General features: G+C 43.0%; 2 protein-coding genes across 2 annotated transcripts in view; both read left to right on the top strand.

Annotated features, from left to right (window-relative positions):
• Window positions 1-14072, top strand: part of LOC144682291 (hydrocephalus-inducing protein-like) — a 524265-nt gene that overhangs the window by 61902 nt on the left and 448291 nt on the right. The window contains exon 5 of the mRNA XM_078544767.1: window positions 5853-5972. Coding sequence (XP_078400893.1) covers window positions 5853-5972 — 120 coding nt within the window. The remainder of the gene's footprint in view (window positions 1-5852; window positions 5973-14072) is intronic.
• Window positions 1-14072, top strand: part of cmtr2 (cap methyltransferase 2) — a 228335-nt gene that overhangs the window by 123029 nt on the left and 91234 nt on the right. The window lies entirely within an intron of this gene.

Genomic DNA, 14072 nt, shown 5'->3' with positions numbered 1-14072 from the left:
TGGGATGTCATTTTTCTGACCCGTCTGCCACGTGGGACCTTGTCACATGCCTTACTAAAATCCACGTAGACAACATCCACTGCACTACACTGATCAATCCTCCTTGTTACTTCCTCAAAAAATTCTATTGGGCTGAATTATGCCCTTGTCAGGTGGGTGCGGCAGTTGGGCCCTGGAGCAGTCGCAAAGTCGACCACTGCACACGATCGGGCCCTGACACTGATTTCATGCTGGCTGGCTGCGCGCACTGGGAGCCTCGGTGTTGCCGGAGTGGGGGCGGGTGGAACACGAGCATTGCAGTGTGCGCATGCGTGGGGGTGCATGCAGTGAAAGCTCCCTGAGGCACAGTGCTGCCTCAGGGAGCTGAAGATTTTGAACAATAAAAATAAAGAATTAAAAAATAAGGTAAACATGCCCCCTCATGGCCAGAATTTTGACATCAGCGTGCGGGGGTGGGCCCAACACACCAATGTGTAAAATGACGCGTGGTGACGTCGGGCGTGCGTCCTGACATCACCGCGTGCCATCGCGATATTTCGGTGGGCAGGTGCGCGATGATCTCCGATGCACGCCCGCCATTAATTAACAAGCCACTTAAGGCCCTTGAGGCATTAATAGATGGGGATTTTTTGGAGCCCGTGTGATCTTCAGAGCGTTACATGGGTCAACGGGCAGGCAGGTAGGCCACATTTCTGAAAACCTCATCCACGGGTGGGCTCGTGAGTGGTAGTTGTCAGACATTTAATTTTTAAACTTACTGCTACTTGCTTGTATGAACAGGAGAACTTCAAATTTCTTCACAGCTGCTTGTACAGGAATGACAGGCTTCAGGTCAGGACTCTAGAGGAAACATTATTCTTGCGGCCTTGCTGGTTTCAGGCAGCCTTCCCTTACCCTGGGAATGGGAGTTGTGCTCTCCACTGGACGCATCTCCTCTGAGGAGGAAGAGAGGGCCAGAAGGGGGAGGAGGCCAGGAGTCCATATTCAGCTTCCAGGGGAGCCACCTTTGGGAGGGCAGGTGCAGGCACAAGGGGCGCAGGGCCAATAGGAAGTCCAAGGCGGAAGGGGTCGCAGAAGACGCCACTGTCCTGCTGCCAGGGTTTACAGGCGGTGAAGCAGCTACCTCAATATGTCTGAGGTGCAGTGCCGAAGGAGGCTCTGTCTCTCAAGGGAGACAGTGACCTCCATTTGTCAGATGATGGGCCCTAAGATCAGTGCCAACTGTGAGGGTGGGCACCCCATGCCAGTGGCATTGAAGGTCATGGCTGCCCTCAACTTCTCTTTCTGGCTCTTTCCAGGGGTCGGTGGGTGATCTTTGCAGAGTCTCCCAGTCAGCTGTTCACAGTTGTGTCAAGCAGGTGACAGACGCTCTGCTCAGGCATGCACTGAGTTTCATTCACTATTGCTGGGACGAGGCCAGCCAGCCTGAGCGAGCCGGAGGCTTTGCAGCGATTGCTGGGTCCCCATGTGTCTAGGGTGCAATGGACTGCACACATGTGGCCATCAAGGTGCCAGCGAGTGAGCCGGGTGCCTCTGTCAACAGGAAGGTATTCCACTCCATGCCTGCCTGCGCCTGCTTCCGACTGGCCCGCCCGACAGGCAGAAAATTCGCCCCCATGTGACTCTGTCACACGAGCAGGGACATGTTAAAAATGAGTTTTTAAAGTTTTTTTTATCACAGGTTGAAACCTCATCCTGCCCGCGTATGAGGTTTCACCAAAAATGCAAAGTCTGCTTAGCCTATTCGCCTGCCCGCCAACCGAACGGTTGGATGGGCAGTGAAAAATTCAATTTACTTAATTGATTAAGGGCCTTAATAGGCCGCTTAATTGTTGGCGGGCACGCTGCTGCCTCTTGCAAGCGCCCGCTGAGCGAAATATTGCGAGAGTGCGCGATGACGTCGGGATGCTTGTCTGACGTCATCGCGCACTATTTTACTCTTGCCCGCCTGATGAGGGCAAAATTCAGCCCATTAAGTTAGTAAGGCACGATCTTCCCCTAACGAAACCATGCTGACTATCCCTGATCAACCCGCGCCTTTCTAAGTGACAGTTTACCCTGTCTCTCAGAATTGATTCCAATAATTTGCCCACCACCGAAGTCAAACCGACTGGCCTATAATTTTCTGGCCCATCCCTCGTAATGGTACAACATTTGCAGACTCCAGTCCTCTGGCACCTCATCTGTATCTGGTGAGGATTGGAAAATGATCCTCAGAGCACACGCTATTTCCCCCCGGCTTTCTTTAACAGTCTGGGACATAATCTATCTGGCCCTGGTGATTTATCCACCTTCAAGGATGTCAGTCCCTCCAGTACATCCTCTATCACTATACTTATTGTATCTGATATTTCACACTCCTCCTCTTTAACTTGAATGTCCGTATCAGCCTTCTCCTTAGTGATGACAGAGACAAAGTACTCATTGAGAACTTTACAAATCTTCAGCATCAACGCATAAGTTACCATGTACATCTCTGATAGGTCCTACTCTTGCCCTTCATGTACTGGTAAAACATGTTTGGGTTTTCTTTGATTTTACCTGCCAATATTTTTTCATACCCTCTCTTTGCTTTCCTAACTTCCTTTTTATTCACCCCTGTACTTTCTCTAGGCTTTCTACAGTATTAAGTCTTTTGTGACTATCATAAGCTGTCTTTTTCTACTTTATCTTACCCCGTATGCTTCTGGATAACCAGGGGACTCTAGATTTGGCAGTGCCACCCTTTTTCTTTGTGGGGACATGTCTACACTGTGCCCGTAGAATCTCATTTTTGAATGCGTCCCACTGATCTGACACTGCTTTCCCTTTTAAAAGCGGTAACCAGTCCACTTTCGCCAGTTCACCCCAGCTTTATAAAATTTGTCCTCCCCCCAATTTAGAACTTTTACTCCTGTTCTATCTTTGTCATTTTCCATAATTATGCTAAACCTAACTATTATAGTCACTATCTCCAAAATGGTCCCCCACTTCTTCATCCATTTGTCCAGCTTCATTTCCTAAGACTAAATGTAGAATTGCGTCGACTCTCATTGGGCTTGCTACACGCTGGCTGCAAAAGTTCTCTTGAATGCAGTTTAAAACTTTTGTCCCCTCTGTGCAGTTCACACAGTTAGTATCCCAATTAATACTAGGGTACTTGAAGTCTGTTGAAGTTTTTGCATTCAGAGATTTGCCTACCTATTTGCTCTTCTAACTCCTTTACACTTTTTGGGGATCTATAGTACACTCCTAGTAGTGTGGCTGCCCCTTTTTTATATCTGAGTTCAACCCTGACTGATTACAATTCTGACTGTACTTGCCCCTGTGAAGTGTCTTGGGATGCTTTACTACATTAAAAACATTACATTAGCATAAGTTGTTGCTGTGGTATCCATTTTCTAGTGTTTAAATAAAGATATTTATTAAACCAATGTTTGTATCCAGTATTTTATCCAATTGTGCCAGCTTTACCACCAATGCTTAGTTTCGTCTCTTAAAGGCACTGACTCTTGCTGGGATATGACTCCATTGCACTGGCATCCCTCCAGTACCTCACTCACATAGTGGGCAGGATTTTACGCGTCGGCGAGCAGGGGCGGGGCCCGCTCGCCAATGCGTTAAATGACGCACGGTGATGTTGGGGGGAACTGATGACATCACCGCGCCCCATTTAAATTTTCAGGAAGGCAGGGGCGCAGCGAAATCAGCTGCGCGCCTGCCGACCTGTCAATGGCCAATTGAGGCCATTGACAGAGGTTATTAAGTAATTAAAGGATCTGCCCGTCCAACTTTAAGGTTGGCGGGCAGGCCAGGAGCCCCGGCACGAATTGGAAAAAGTATGAAACTTCATTCGCGGGTGGGATGAAGTTTCATGTAGCTTCTAAAAAATTTTAATTAAATTTTTGTGAAAATTATGGGCATGTCCCAACTCATGTGACATTGTCACATGAGGGGACATGTTAAGGAAATTTTATTTTTCTATTTTTATCTTTTTGACATTTACAGCCGATCTCCCTGAGGCTACACTTAGCCTCAGGGAGATGAGTGCGCTTTTTCGTGCACTTGCGCAAAAGAGCGCACTCTCGATTTTGGAAAGTTATCAATGAGTGACTGTTTTTGTAAACTTTCTTTACACATCCTATTGTCACTATAGGGTTCATTGGCTCTATACAGTGTATAGTGTGTGAATGGGCAAGGAAGAGCTATATGTTGGCATGGGGAGCATGAGGTCCATAGGGGGTGGGTGGGGAATAGCTTGGCATGGGGGGCATGAGGGGCCTAAGGGGTGGGGGGAGCATACATTGGTATGAGGGTTATGAGGGGCTAAAGGGGGTAGGTGGGGGGCATAGTTTGGCATGGGGGTGCATGAGGAGGACTTTTTGAACTTACCTTTCAAAAGGGTCCCTCATACAGACTATTGTTCATGACATCGCTGAGGTGCTATGAATCACAACTCTTTAAAATGCTGGCTTGACCCCATGAAAATTGTGGAAGACTAAGACATGCCTATCCCTGCAATGGAGCTGGCCAGATCAGGAGTTCAGGGTGCAGGCTCGTGACCCAATTGAGCCTGCACCCTTAAAGGCCACTCCTGGGAATGGGGTCAGGAATTTCGGAACTGGGTTCCGGCCACCATTTTCATCCCTTTATGCAGTCTCCCTGACTCCATGAAAATCCAGCCCATCATGACAGAACTTGGCTCAACTATGATGCACTCCACAGTAGAATAATCTGAGAGGACTGACTGCTTAGACTCATTTAAGAACAGCGGTCACTTTGGTGAGGTACCAGGGCTGCCTGAATTCATAAAATTGTACCCAACCCAGTGTCTTAATGGTGTGGGATGGTGAAATTGGGTGAAAAAAAACCCACTTTAAATACCGTAAAACTTACTTGGTCCTTATGTACTTTCCCTACTTTTACCTTTTCTGTAATGAAAACTAATGCATATAATTATTTCTTTTCAGCTAAATTATGTTTTTTTTTAAATTTTAATGCACTGTTTGGTATTTAGAAACAAAATATCTATGAAGTGCAGGAAATTATAAGTCTGTGGTACACAGTTCAGGGAGGTCTTGTGGTGCCGTGGATAGTGTCCCTGCCTCTGTGCCAGAAGCTCTGGGCCCGAGTCTTACTTCATGACTTGAAGGCCATGGAAGGTATGTTCATAATGTAGCCAAGCAGATTGATTATCAATTTGTAAATTCTTCCAATATTCCTATGGCAGACAGTAAGAGTAGGAGAGTCTCCTGGTCAGCCATGTTTGATGTGGTGTGGCACCCCTCAAGTTATAGCCTCTGGTGACCTGTTTCAAGAGAAACTAGTCATGGAAACAGATATAAGTACATCCTTTGCTTATATCTGCCTCATGTGTCACTAAACATGGAAAAGCCTCTCGTAAGATCTATTGTTCAAGTCTCACTTACGCCTTTGTCAGTTGGAACAAATTCCATCTCTGAACATTTTGTATTTTACTTCCATTAGATTGTAAAGCCTTGCAGAAATATGAAGCCCGAGACCAAAAATGTTGGATTTGTGAATATTTTACAATGCTTATTGAGTGTGTTCATCTGGTTGTATTGAACCCTTTATTAAGAGCAGAATGGAAGATTGACAAAGTACCTTGTTGATCCTTGTTTGTATGTTTGTCTCTTGATAAACAAGGGGGTGAAAGGCTATCGGGGGTAGGTGGGTAAGTAGGCAGAATTGAGGTTAGTATCAGATCAGCCATGATCTTATTAAATGGCGGAGTAGGCTCAAGGGGCTGAATGGCCTATTCCTGCTCCTTGTGGTCCCATTTAAAGCGAGAGACCTTTACAAATTATTGTTTAGTCGGTAGAGATTAATGTTTGCTTTGTTTTCTTCTTCAGTTCTCCATGCTGGACACTGACAGGCCAATATTTCAGCCATTTCCGTCAGAAATTACCTTTCAGAACTATGAACCTTGTGAAACCTACGAGGTACCGCTGATTCTGAGAAACCATGATCAGGTAAGTAAAGTCGAAGAGGATCTAGAAAGACAGTGGGAAAGTTCTCTTTAGTAGTTGCATGAAGGTGCGCAACTAAGAAAGATCACATTCGATCTATCCAATTAGGATCTTAACACTAGACATTTTATCTATTGAGGGAATGCTGTACATAAATGTTTTCTTACATCTAAAGTAAATGAAGCAAAACCACAAAATGCATCTCCAACTTCTCATATTCTATATTCAACTACTTCCTCTGCTACCCTCAACTGAAAACAATTGACTTGACCACACTAGCATAGGAACCATCATTTTCCATGGAGGATTTCTTATTTTGTGTTTATACCCACGTATATATTCTCCAATCTCATTCTCAATCAGATATTTATCCATCACTTTTTTGAAAGAATTAATTGATTCAACACTAGTTTTATTGTTGACACATTCATTTCTCTGAGGAATGGTGGGAGAATCTTTCTTCTAATCCCTAGTCTCATTAGGTTTCTTAATGTTGAATATATATCACCATGTCTGCTTATTGTCAGATAGGCTGCTTGCATCTGCATAATGAAGTTTCCTTGTACAATACCAATTGCTAGGAGTCTACTCCACTATTCTGTAAAGTAATATAACATTATTGTTTTACTATGTTAAATCTAACATTAAACCTACTATAGGTTAATCTACAAGCTTGGAAAATATAAAAACTCACCCTTAATTTGACCTTTCTATCTATTAGTTATGGAACTGATTGCAAGATTCTTCCAAATGAATGAAAATCCTTAATTGGCAGTGGAAAAATGAACTCTTCATCTGCCTTACTGTTGGTTCTCAACTCAGTCTTTAATATCTCATCCAATCCTTCACCAAAACTCAGGTGTATGACAGGTGGCATAAAAACAGACTGGAGGTGATGTTAATAAGGACAGATATCCCTGAAAATTGGCCCAGGTGTTTGTTGGATATGCTTAGTAGCATAATTTAAGCAAAGTTGGGATCAATTCTATATTGATTGGAATGAAAGAGGAAGGTCAATAACCCTATGTGTTTTTCATTGTGTTTTTTATACTAAACAATTTGTTTTATAAATATTAATAATCAAGTTAATGATTTAATTATTAACCTTTCCACCTAGGTGGGATACTATTGGGGAAAATCTGGACTTTCAAAGTTTGGGGATGATTGAAAGGAGGAGAGGAAGAATTTGAATTTTTATAATCCTTCTCATGACTTCCAGGTGTCACAAAGCATTTCATAGCCAATTAAATATTTTTGAAATGTAGCAGCCAGTTTACACAGAGCAAGTTCCCACAAACAGTAACCAGAGAATGACCAGATAATGTGTGTTTCTGTGTTTAGTGATATGTGTTGAAGAATAAACCAGAGAAATGACCAGATAATCTGTGTTTCTGTGTTTAGTGATATGGGTTGAAGGATGGTAACAGAACAGAAGGCCATTCAACCTATTGTCTCTGTGTCAGCTCACTGCAAGACCAGGCTAGTTCCACTAGTCTAAACTAGACTTCCACTAGACCAAGCCTAATCCACTCCTCCACACATTTCCTGTAGTCCTGTATTTTGTTTTTATTTTCAAGTGCTTATTCAGTTCCCTTTTGAAAGCCATAATTGAATCTGCCTCCACTTAACCCTCAGGCAGTGCATTCCAGATCCTAATTACTTGCTGTGTGAAAGAGTTTTATCACTTGTTGCTGTCGGTTCTTTTGCCATTCACCTAATATTGGGGTCCTCCGGTTCTTCACCCTTTTGCCAACGGGAACAGTTTCTCCTTATCTGTTTTGTCTGGACCCCTCAATTCTCCTTTCAATCTTCTCTTCTCCAAGGAGAACAACCCCAGCTTCTCCAACTTCTCCATGTAACTGAAATCTCTCTTCATAAAATGGTTACAGCACAGGTGGAAACCATTCAGCCCATCATGTCTGTGCTGGGTCTTTGCAAGAGCAATTCACCTATTGCCTTTCCCCAGCCTTTCCCTTGTAGCCCTGAATATTTTTCCTTTTCAGATAACGATCTAATTCCCTTTTGAATGCCTGAATTGAACCTGCTTCCGCCGCACTCTCAGGCAATGCATTCCAGATCCTAACGCTTGCTGTATAAAAACATTTTTCATGTTGTCATTGCTTCTTTTGCCAATTACCTTCAATCTCTGCCCTCTGGTTCTTGAACCTTCCACCAACAGGAACAATTTCTCCCTATCTGATCTGTCCAGACCCCTCATAATTTTAAATACCTCCATTAAATCTCCTCTCAACCTTCTCTTCAAGAAGAACAGTCCCAGTCTCTCCAATCTATCAACGCAACTGAAGTCCCTTATCCCTGGAATCATTCTCATGACTTTTTTCTGCACCCTCTCTAATGCATTCACATCCTTCCTATGGTGTGGTGCCCAGACAGTATTTGATACAGGTCTAATGTAACTTTCTTGCTTTTGTACTCCATTCCCCTATTTATAAAGCCCATGATCCTGTATGTTTTACTAACTGCTCTCTTAACCTGTTGTGCCGCCTTCATTTCATGCACTTATACACCCAGGTACTTCTGCTTTTCCACCCCCCCTTAGAATCGTACCTTTTATTTTATATTGTCTCGCTGCATTCTTTCTACCAAAATGAATCATTTCACACTTTTCTGCACTAAATTTCATCTGCTAACTTGTCTGCACATTCCACCAACCTGTTTATGTCCTTTTCAAGTTCTACATGATCCTCCTCTCAGTTCACAAACATAAAGGTATTGTATTGTTATCAAATTTGAAACTGTGCCCTGTACCCCAAGGTATAGGTCATTAATACATGTCAGGAAGAGTAGGAGCCCTAACATCGACTGCTGGGGAACTCCACTATAAATCATTCTCCAGTACAAAAAACAACCATTCGCCACTACTCTCTGTTTCCTGTCACTCAGCCAGTTTCATATCCATGTTGCTATTGTCACTTTTATTCCATAAGCTCTAACTTTGCTCACAAGTGTGTTGTGCGGCACTGTGTCAAATTACTCTTGGAAGTAAATGTAAACCACATCAACATTATCCTCATCAGCCCTCCCTGTTAGCTCATCAAAAACCTCCACCAAGTTAATTAAACAGGTTTTACCCTTAACAAATCCACGCTGGCTTTCCTTAATTAACCCACATTTGCCCAAATTACTATCAATTTTGTTCCTACTTATCATTTCTAAAATCTTCTCTACCACCGATGTTAAGCTGACTGCTCTGTAGTTGCTAGGCTTATCTTTGCACCCTTTTTTGAACAAGGGTGTAACATTTGCAATCCCCCATCCTCTGCCACCAGGAAAGGAAGATTGGAAAATTATGGCTAGCGCCTCCACAATTTCCACTCTCATTTCCCTCAGTTTCCTTGGATGCATCCCATCCAGTCCTGGCGCCTCATCAGCTTTAAATACAAACAGCTTATCCAATACCTCCTTCAACTCAATTTCAAACCCTTCTAGTGTCTGAATTACCTCCTGTTTCACTATCACCTGGGCAGCACCACCTTCCTTGGTAAAGACAAATGGAAAGTATTCATTTAATACATCAAACATGCACCCTGTCTTTTTGCATATATCCTTTTTTTGCTCCTAATTGGCCCCACCCCTCCTTTTCCCACCCTTTTACAATTTATATGTCCACAGAAAATTTTTGAACCCCTTTTATGTTAACTGCCAGCCTCTTCTCATACTCTCTCTTTGCTTCCCTTATTTGTTTTTTCTATTCCCCTCTGAACCTTCAGCCTGGTTCTCAATTGTATTATCTACCTGACATCTGTCATACGCACACTTTTTCTCTTTCATCATAATCTTTATTTATTTTGTCATTCAGGTTGCTCTGGATTTGTTTGCCCTATCTTTCCTATTCGTCAGAATATATCTTGACTGTGCCCAAACTATCTCTTCTTTAAAGGCAGCCAATTGTTCAGTTACAGTTTTGCCTGCTAATTTTTTATTCCAGTTTACCTGGGCCAGATCCACTCTAACCCCATTGAAGTTAGCTTTGCTCCAGTTAATTATTCTTACTCTGGATCTTCCCTAATGCTTTTCCATAGCCAACCTAAACCTTATGATACCATGATCACCATCCCCTAACACTTGCTCTACTTGGCCAACCTAGTTTCCAACAACCAGGTCTAACAATGCCTCCTTCTTGTTGGACTGGAAACACACTGCTGTAGAAAGTTCCCCTGAACACACTCTTGGAACTCTTGCTCCTCTCTGCCCTTTACACGACCACTATCCCAGCCTATATTTGGATAATTAAAGTCCCCCATTATAACTACTCAATAATTCTTACACCTCTTGTAATTACATCTTTCCCACTAGTTAATGTCCCTAGAGACGACACCAAGCAATGTGATTGCATCCTTTTTGTTCCTTAGCTCTAGCCAAATAGATCCTGTCCATGACCCCCTCTGGAATATTTCTCTCCAGTACTACAAAGTTCTCCTTAATCAATGTTGCCACCCCATCTCCTTTCCTTCCTTCCCTATCTTTCCTGAACATCTTGTACCTAGGAATATTTAATACTCTGTCCTGCCCTTCTTTGAGTCGACGTGGGCAAAGATCTGGCAGATGGAGTTTAATGTGAGAAAATGTGAAATTGTCCATTTTGGCAGGAAGAATAAAAGAGAAGATTATCTAAATGGTGAGAGATTTCAGAACTCTGAGGTGCAGAGGGATCTGGATGTCCCAATGCATGAATCACAAAAGACTAGTATGCAAGTACAGCAAGTAATTAGTAAAGCTAATAGAATGTTCTCATTTGTTGCAGGGGGAATTGAATACAAAAGCGGGGAGGTTACGCTTCAGTTTACAGGGCACTAGTGACACCACATTTGTAGTAGTGCGTATAGTGTTGGTCACCTTATTTAAGGAAGAATGTAAATATGTTGGAAGCAGTTCAGAGAAGGTTTACCAGACTAATACCTGGAATTGGTGGGTTGCCTTATCAGGAAAGGTTGGACAGGCTAGGCTTGTATCCATGGAGTTTAGAAGAGTAAGAGGTTACTTGATTGAAACATATAAGATCCTGAGGGGTCTTCACAGGGTGGATGTGTAGAGGATGTTTCCTCTTATGGAAAAATCTAGAACTGGGGGTCACTGTTTAAAAATAAGGGGTTGCCCATTTAAAACAGAGATGAGGCGAAATTTTTTCTCTCGGAGTGTCGTGAGTCTTTGGAACTCGCTTCCTGAAAAGGTGGTGGAAGCAGAGTCTTTGAATATTTTTAAGGCAGAGGTGGATAGATTTTTAGTAAGCAAGGGAGTGATAGGTTATCGGCGGTTGGTGGGATGCAAATTTTGGATTACTATCAAATCATCTATGATCTTCTTAAATGGTGGAGCAGGCTCGAGGGGCTGAATGGCATACTCCTATTCCTTGTCCGTGTGTTCGTATGTTCGTGATAGGCTTGAGTGTGTGAGTTTACACTGATGAAATGGTTACCATACTTTGGCTGCATGGATGAGATCATTCATCCTGTATATGCATTGGATGGCCAACCTCTTCTGTGCAGCATTGGCACTTACTACCACTGCCATCACCTACCAAACTGGAGTGGTAATGCTGCTGTCCCTCCTGCAGCCAGAGCGGGGGTAGAGGACATCACAGCGGGCCTCTATGGTGTCCAAAAGGCACTTGACAGTTGCAGTCTTCTTTCCTTTCGGGGCCATATCTTCTTTGCTGCAGTCCTGGGCTGGAACACTGAGCGTGGCTGTACTTTAAATGTGGTGCCTGGCGTGATGAAGCAGCAAGGTGATGGCGTGGTGGGTGAATGAGTGCCCCCCCCTGCCATGGAAATGGCGTGTTTCCTGTGAATACATAAATAATGTGGCGGGTTTGGGACGATATGGTATGAAAACCCGCCATCATGGTCGGCGGGTAAAACAACGTTTTACCTGCCCGCCACTGCACTTAGTGCGAATCTGGGACAATTCCACTTTATACCTCTATTTATAAAGCCCCAGGATCCCAATTTTCACTTCTCTGCATTAAATTTTCTCTGCCACATGCCATTCCGCCAACCTGTCTATGTACTCTTGGAGCCTATCACTATCCTCCTCACAGTTCACGATACTTAGAAGCTTTGTGTCATCTACAAATTTTGAAATTGTGCTCTGTACACCCAAGTCTAGGTCACTAATATAGATCAAGAAAGGTAGACCCAGTACCAGACCCTGGGGAACTCCATTGTTTACCTTCCTCCAGTCCAAAAAACAATTGTCCACTACTTCTCTTTGTTTCCTATCACTCAGCCAATTTTGTATCCACTGTGCCTTTTATTCCAAGGGCTTTAACATTGCTGCTGCGCCTGTTATGACGCTTGATCAAACTATTAAATGTTGGTCAAGACACTGGGAGAACTCCCTTCTCTTTGAATAGTGTGATCTTTTGTGTCCATGTGAGTGGGTAGATGGAAACCTGTTTCACTGTTTGATCCAACAGTGCGGTGCTCTCTCCAAAGTATAAGCCTTGATATATGCTCAAATCGCTGCAGTTGGTTTGAACCCACAATCTTCTGACTCAGGGGTTATTGAGCCAAAGCTGACAAAAGATCAGAGAGGTGCAGACATGACTATTGTTCTGACGATAGTGTGGCCTCAAACAGCTTTAATGGGATCATATTTTGCTGCCTGTCATGTCTTGTAAGGAGAAACTGTACTGTAAAGTTTTCCATTAACGCACCATGTTGGCATCTGACAGCATCAGACAGGATTAGTGGAGAATCATGCCTTTGAGCATTGATAAGTGTTTCTAGTTTTTCTGGGACGACAGGGCAATGTCATCCTCTATTGTGACAGTTTCCTGATGTTGAATAATCTCAGCTCTGTTTTACCTGAAAAATGAGGTTCTGAAAATGGAAGAGTTATACTATATGTAATATTACTAGACATCATTTGATTAGTTGTGAAACTCCTGGAAAATGCTTCCAAATGAATGGAAACCTTCAGTAAACAATATCTAAGACTAGAGGCTGGATTCCTGTGGAGGAGATGGGAAGGTCAAGTTGGCAGACTCAGCAGAGCCATTTCCTTTAAAAGGGCTCCCTCCCTCTGTACTTTCATTCTAGTGCGGCAGGGACGGGATGGAATCGGGCCCATTGATGTTCTCCTTAGAGAAGAGAATATTGAAAGGAGATTTCATAGAAGTATTCAAAATCAAGAGGGGTCTAGACAGAGCAGACAGAGAGAAACTGTTCCGATTGGCAGAGGTGTTGAGAATCAGAGGTCACCGAATTAAGGTGATTGGCAAAAGAACCAAAGATGGCATGAGAAAACATTTTTGTGGTTAGGATTTGGAATGTGCTGCCTGAGAGGATAGTAGAAGCAGATACAATTATAGCTTTCAAAAGGGAATTTGATAAGCACTTGAAGATAAAAAATGTGCAGGGTTCCAGGAAAGTGGGGCTAGCTGAATTGCTCTTGCATAGAGCCAGTGTGGGCCCGACGGGCCAAATGACCTGTTTTTGTCCTATAACCAGTCTGTTCTATGATTCTACTTAGTGACTGTTGTCATAGCAAATTTGAATGGGAAAAGCTGATACAAAAATTTGTTATACATAAACCTGGACTGGAAGTTGTTAGAACAGGAAGTAAGGTTTGTGGATAGGAAGTGCATGATGCAAGACTTGTGTGTGTATATTCTATTCCTTCACCTTTGTACTTAATTCCCCTCGCATCATATTTTTTAAAAGCTGAGAATGTGCAAAAAGATATATCAGTATGGCACTATATTGGCTATGATACTGGATCAGCAACCTGTAAGGGAATGGATTTAAATCCCACCATGGTAAATTGTGAAATTGAATTAAATAAATATGGTAGTTTAGAAATAAATGATGAGAGCTGCTTGACTATCATAAAAATCTAATTGAGTCACTAATGCCCTGCCAGCTTTACCCATAAACTCAGTTCTCCTGGTGTTCTGACCAATATTCATTCCAAGCTAGGCTATCTGGTAATTCATTTATTTACTGTTTTTGGGAATGCTCTGTGCACAAATTGGCAACATTTCCCTAAATAACAACAGTGACTGAACTTAAGAAGATAATACATTGCTTGTTAAGGATTTCCAATGGATGTGAGAAAGTGCTTTATAAATGGAAGTTATTT

Source organism: Cetorhinus maximus, chromosome 6, assembly GCF_964194155.1.
Source record: "Cetorhinus maximus chromosome 6, sCetMax3.hap1.1, whole genome shotgun sequence".
NCBI lineage: Eukaryota > Metazoa > Chordata > Chondrichthyes > Lamniformes > Cetorhinidae > Cetorhinus > Cetorhinus maximus.
Note: the sequence above shows the minus strand (reverse complement) of the source record. Positions and strands in the feature narration are given on the sequence as shown.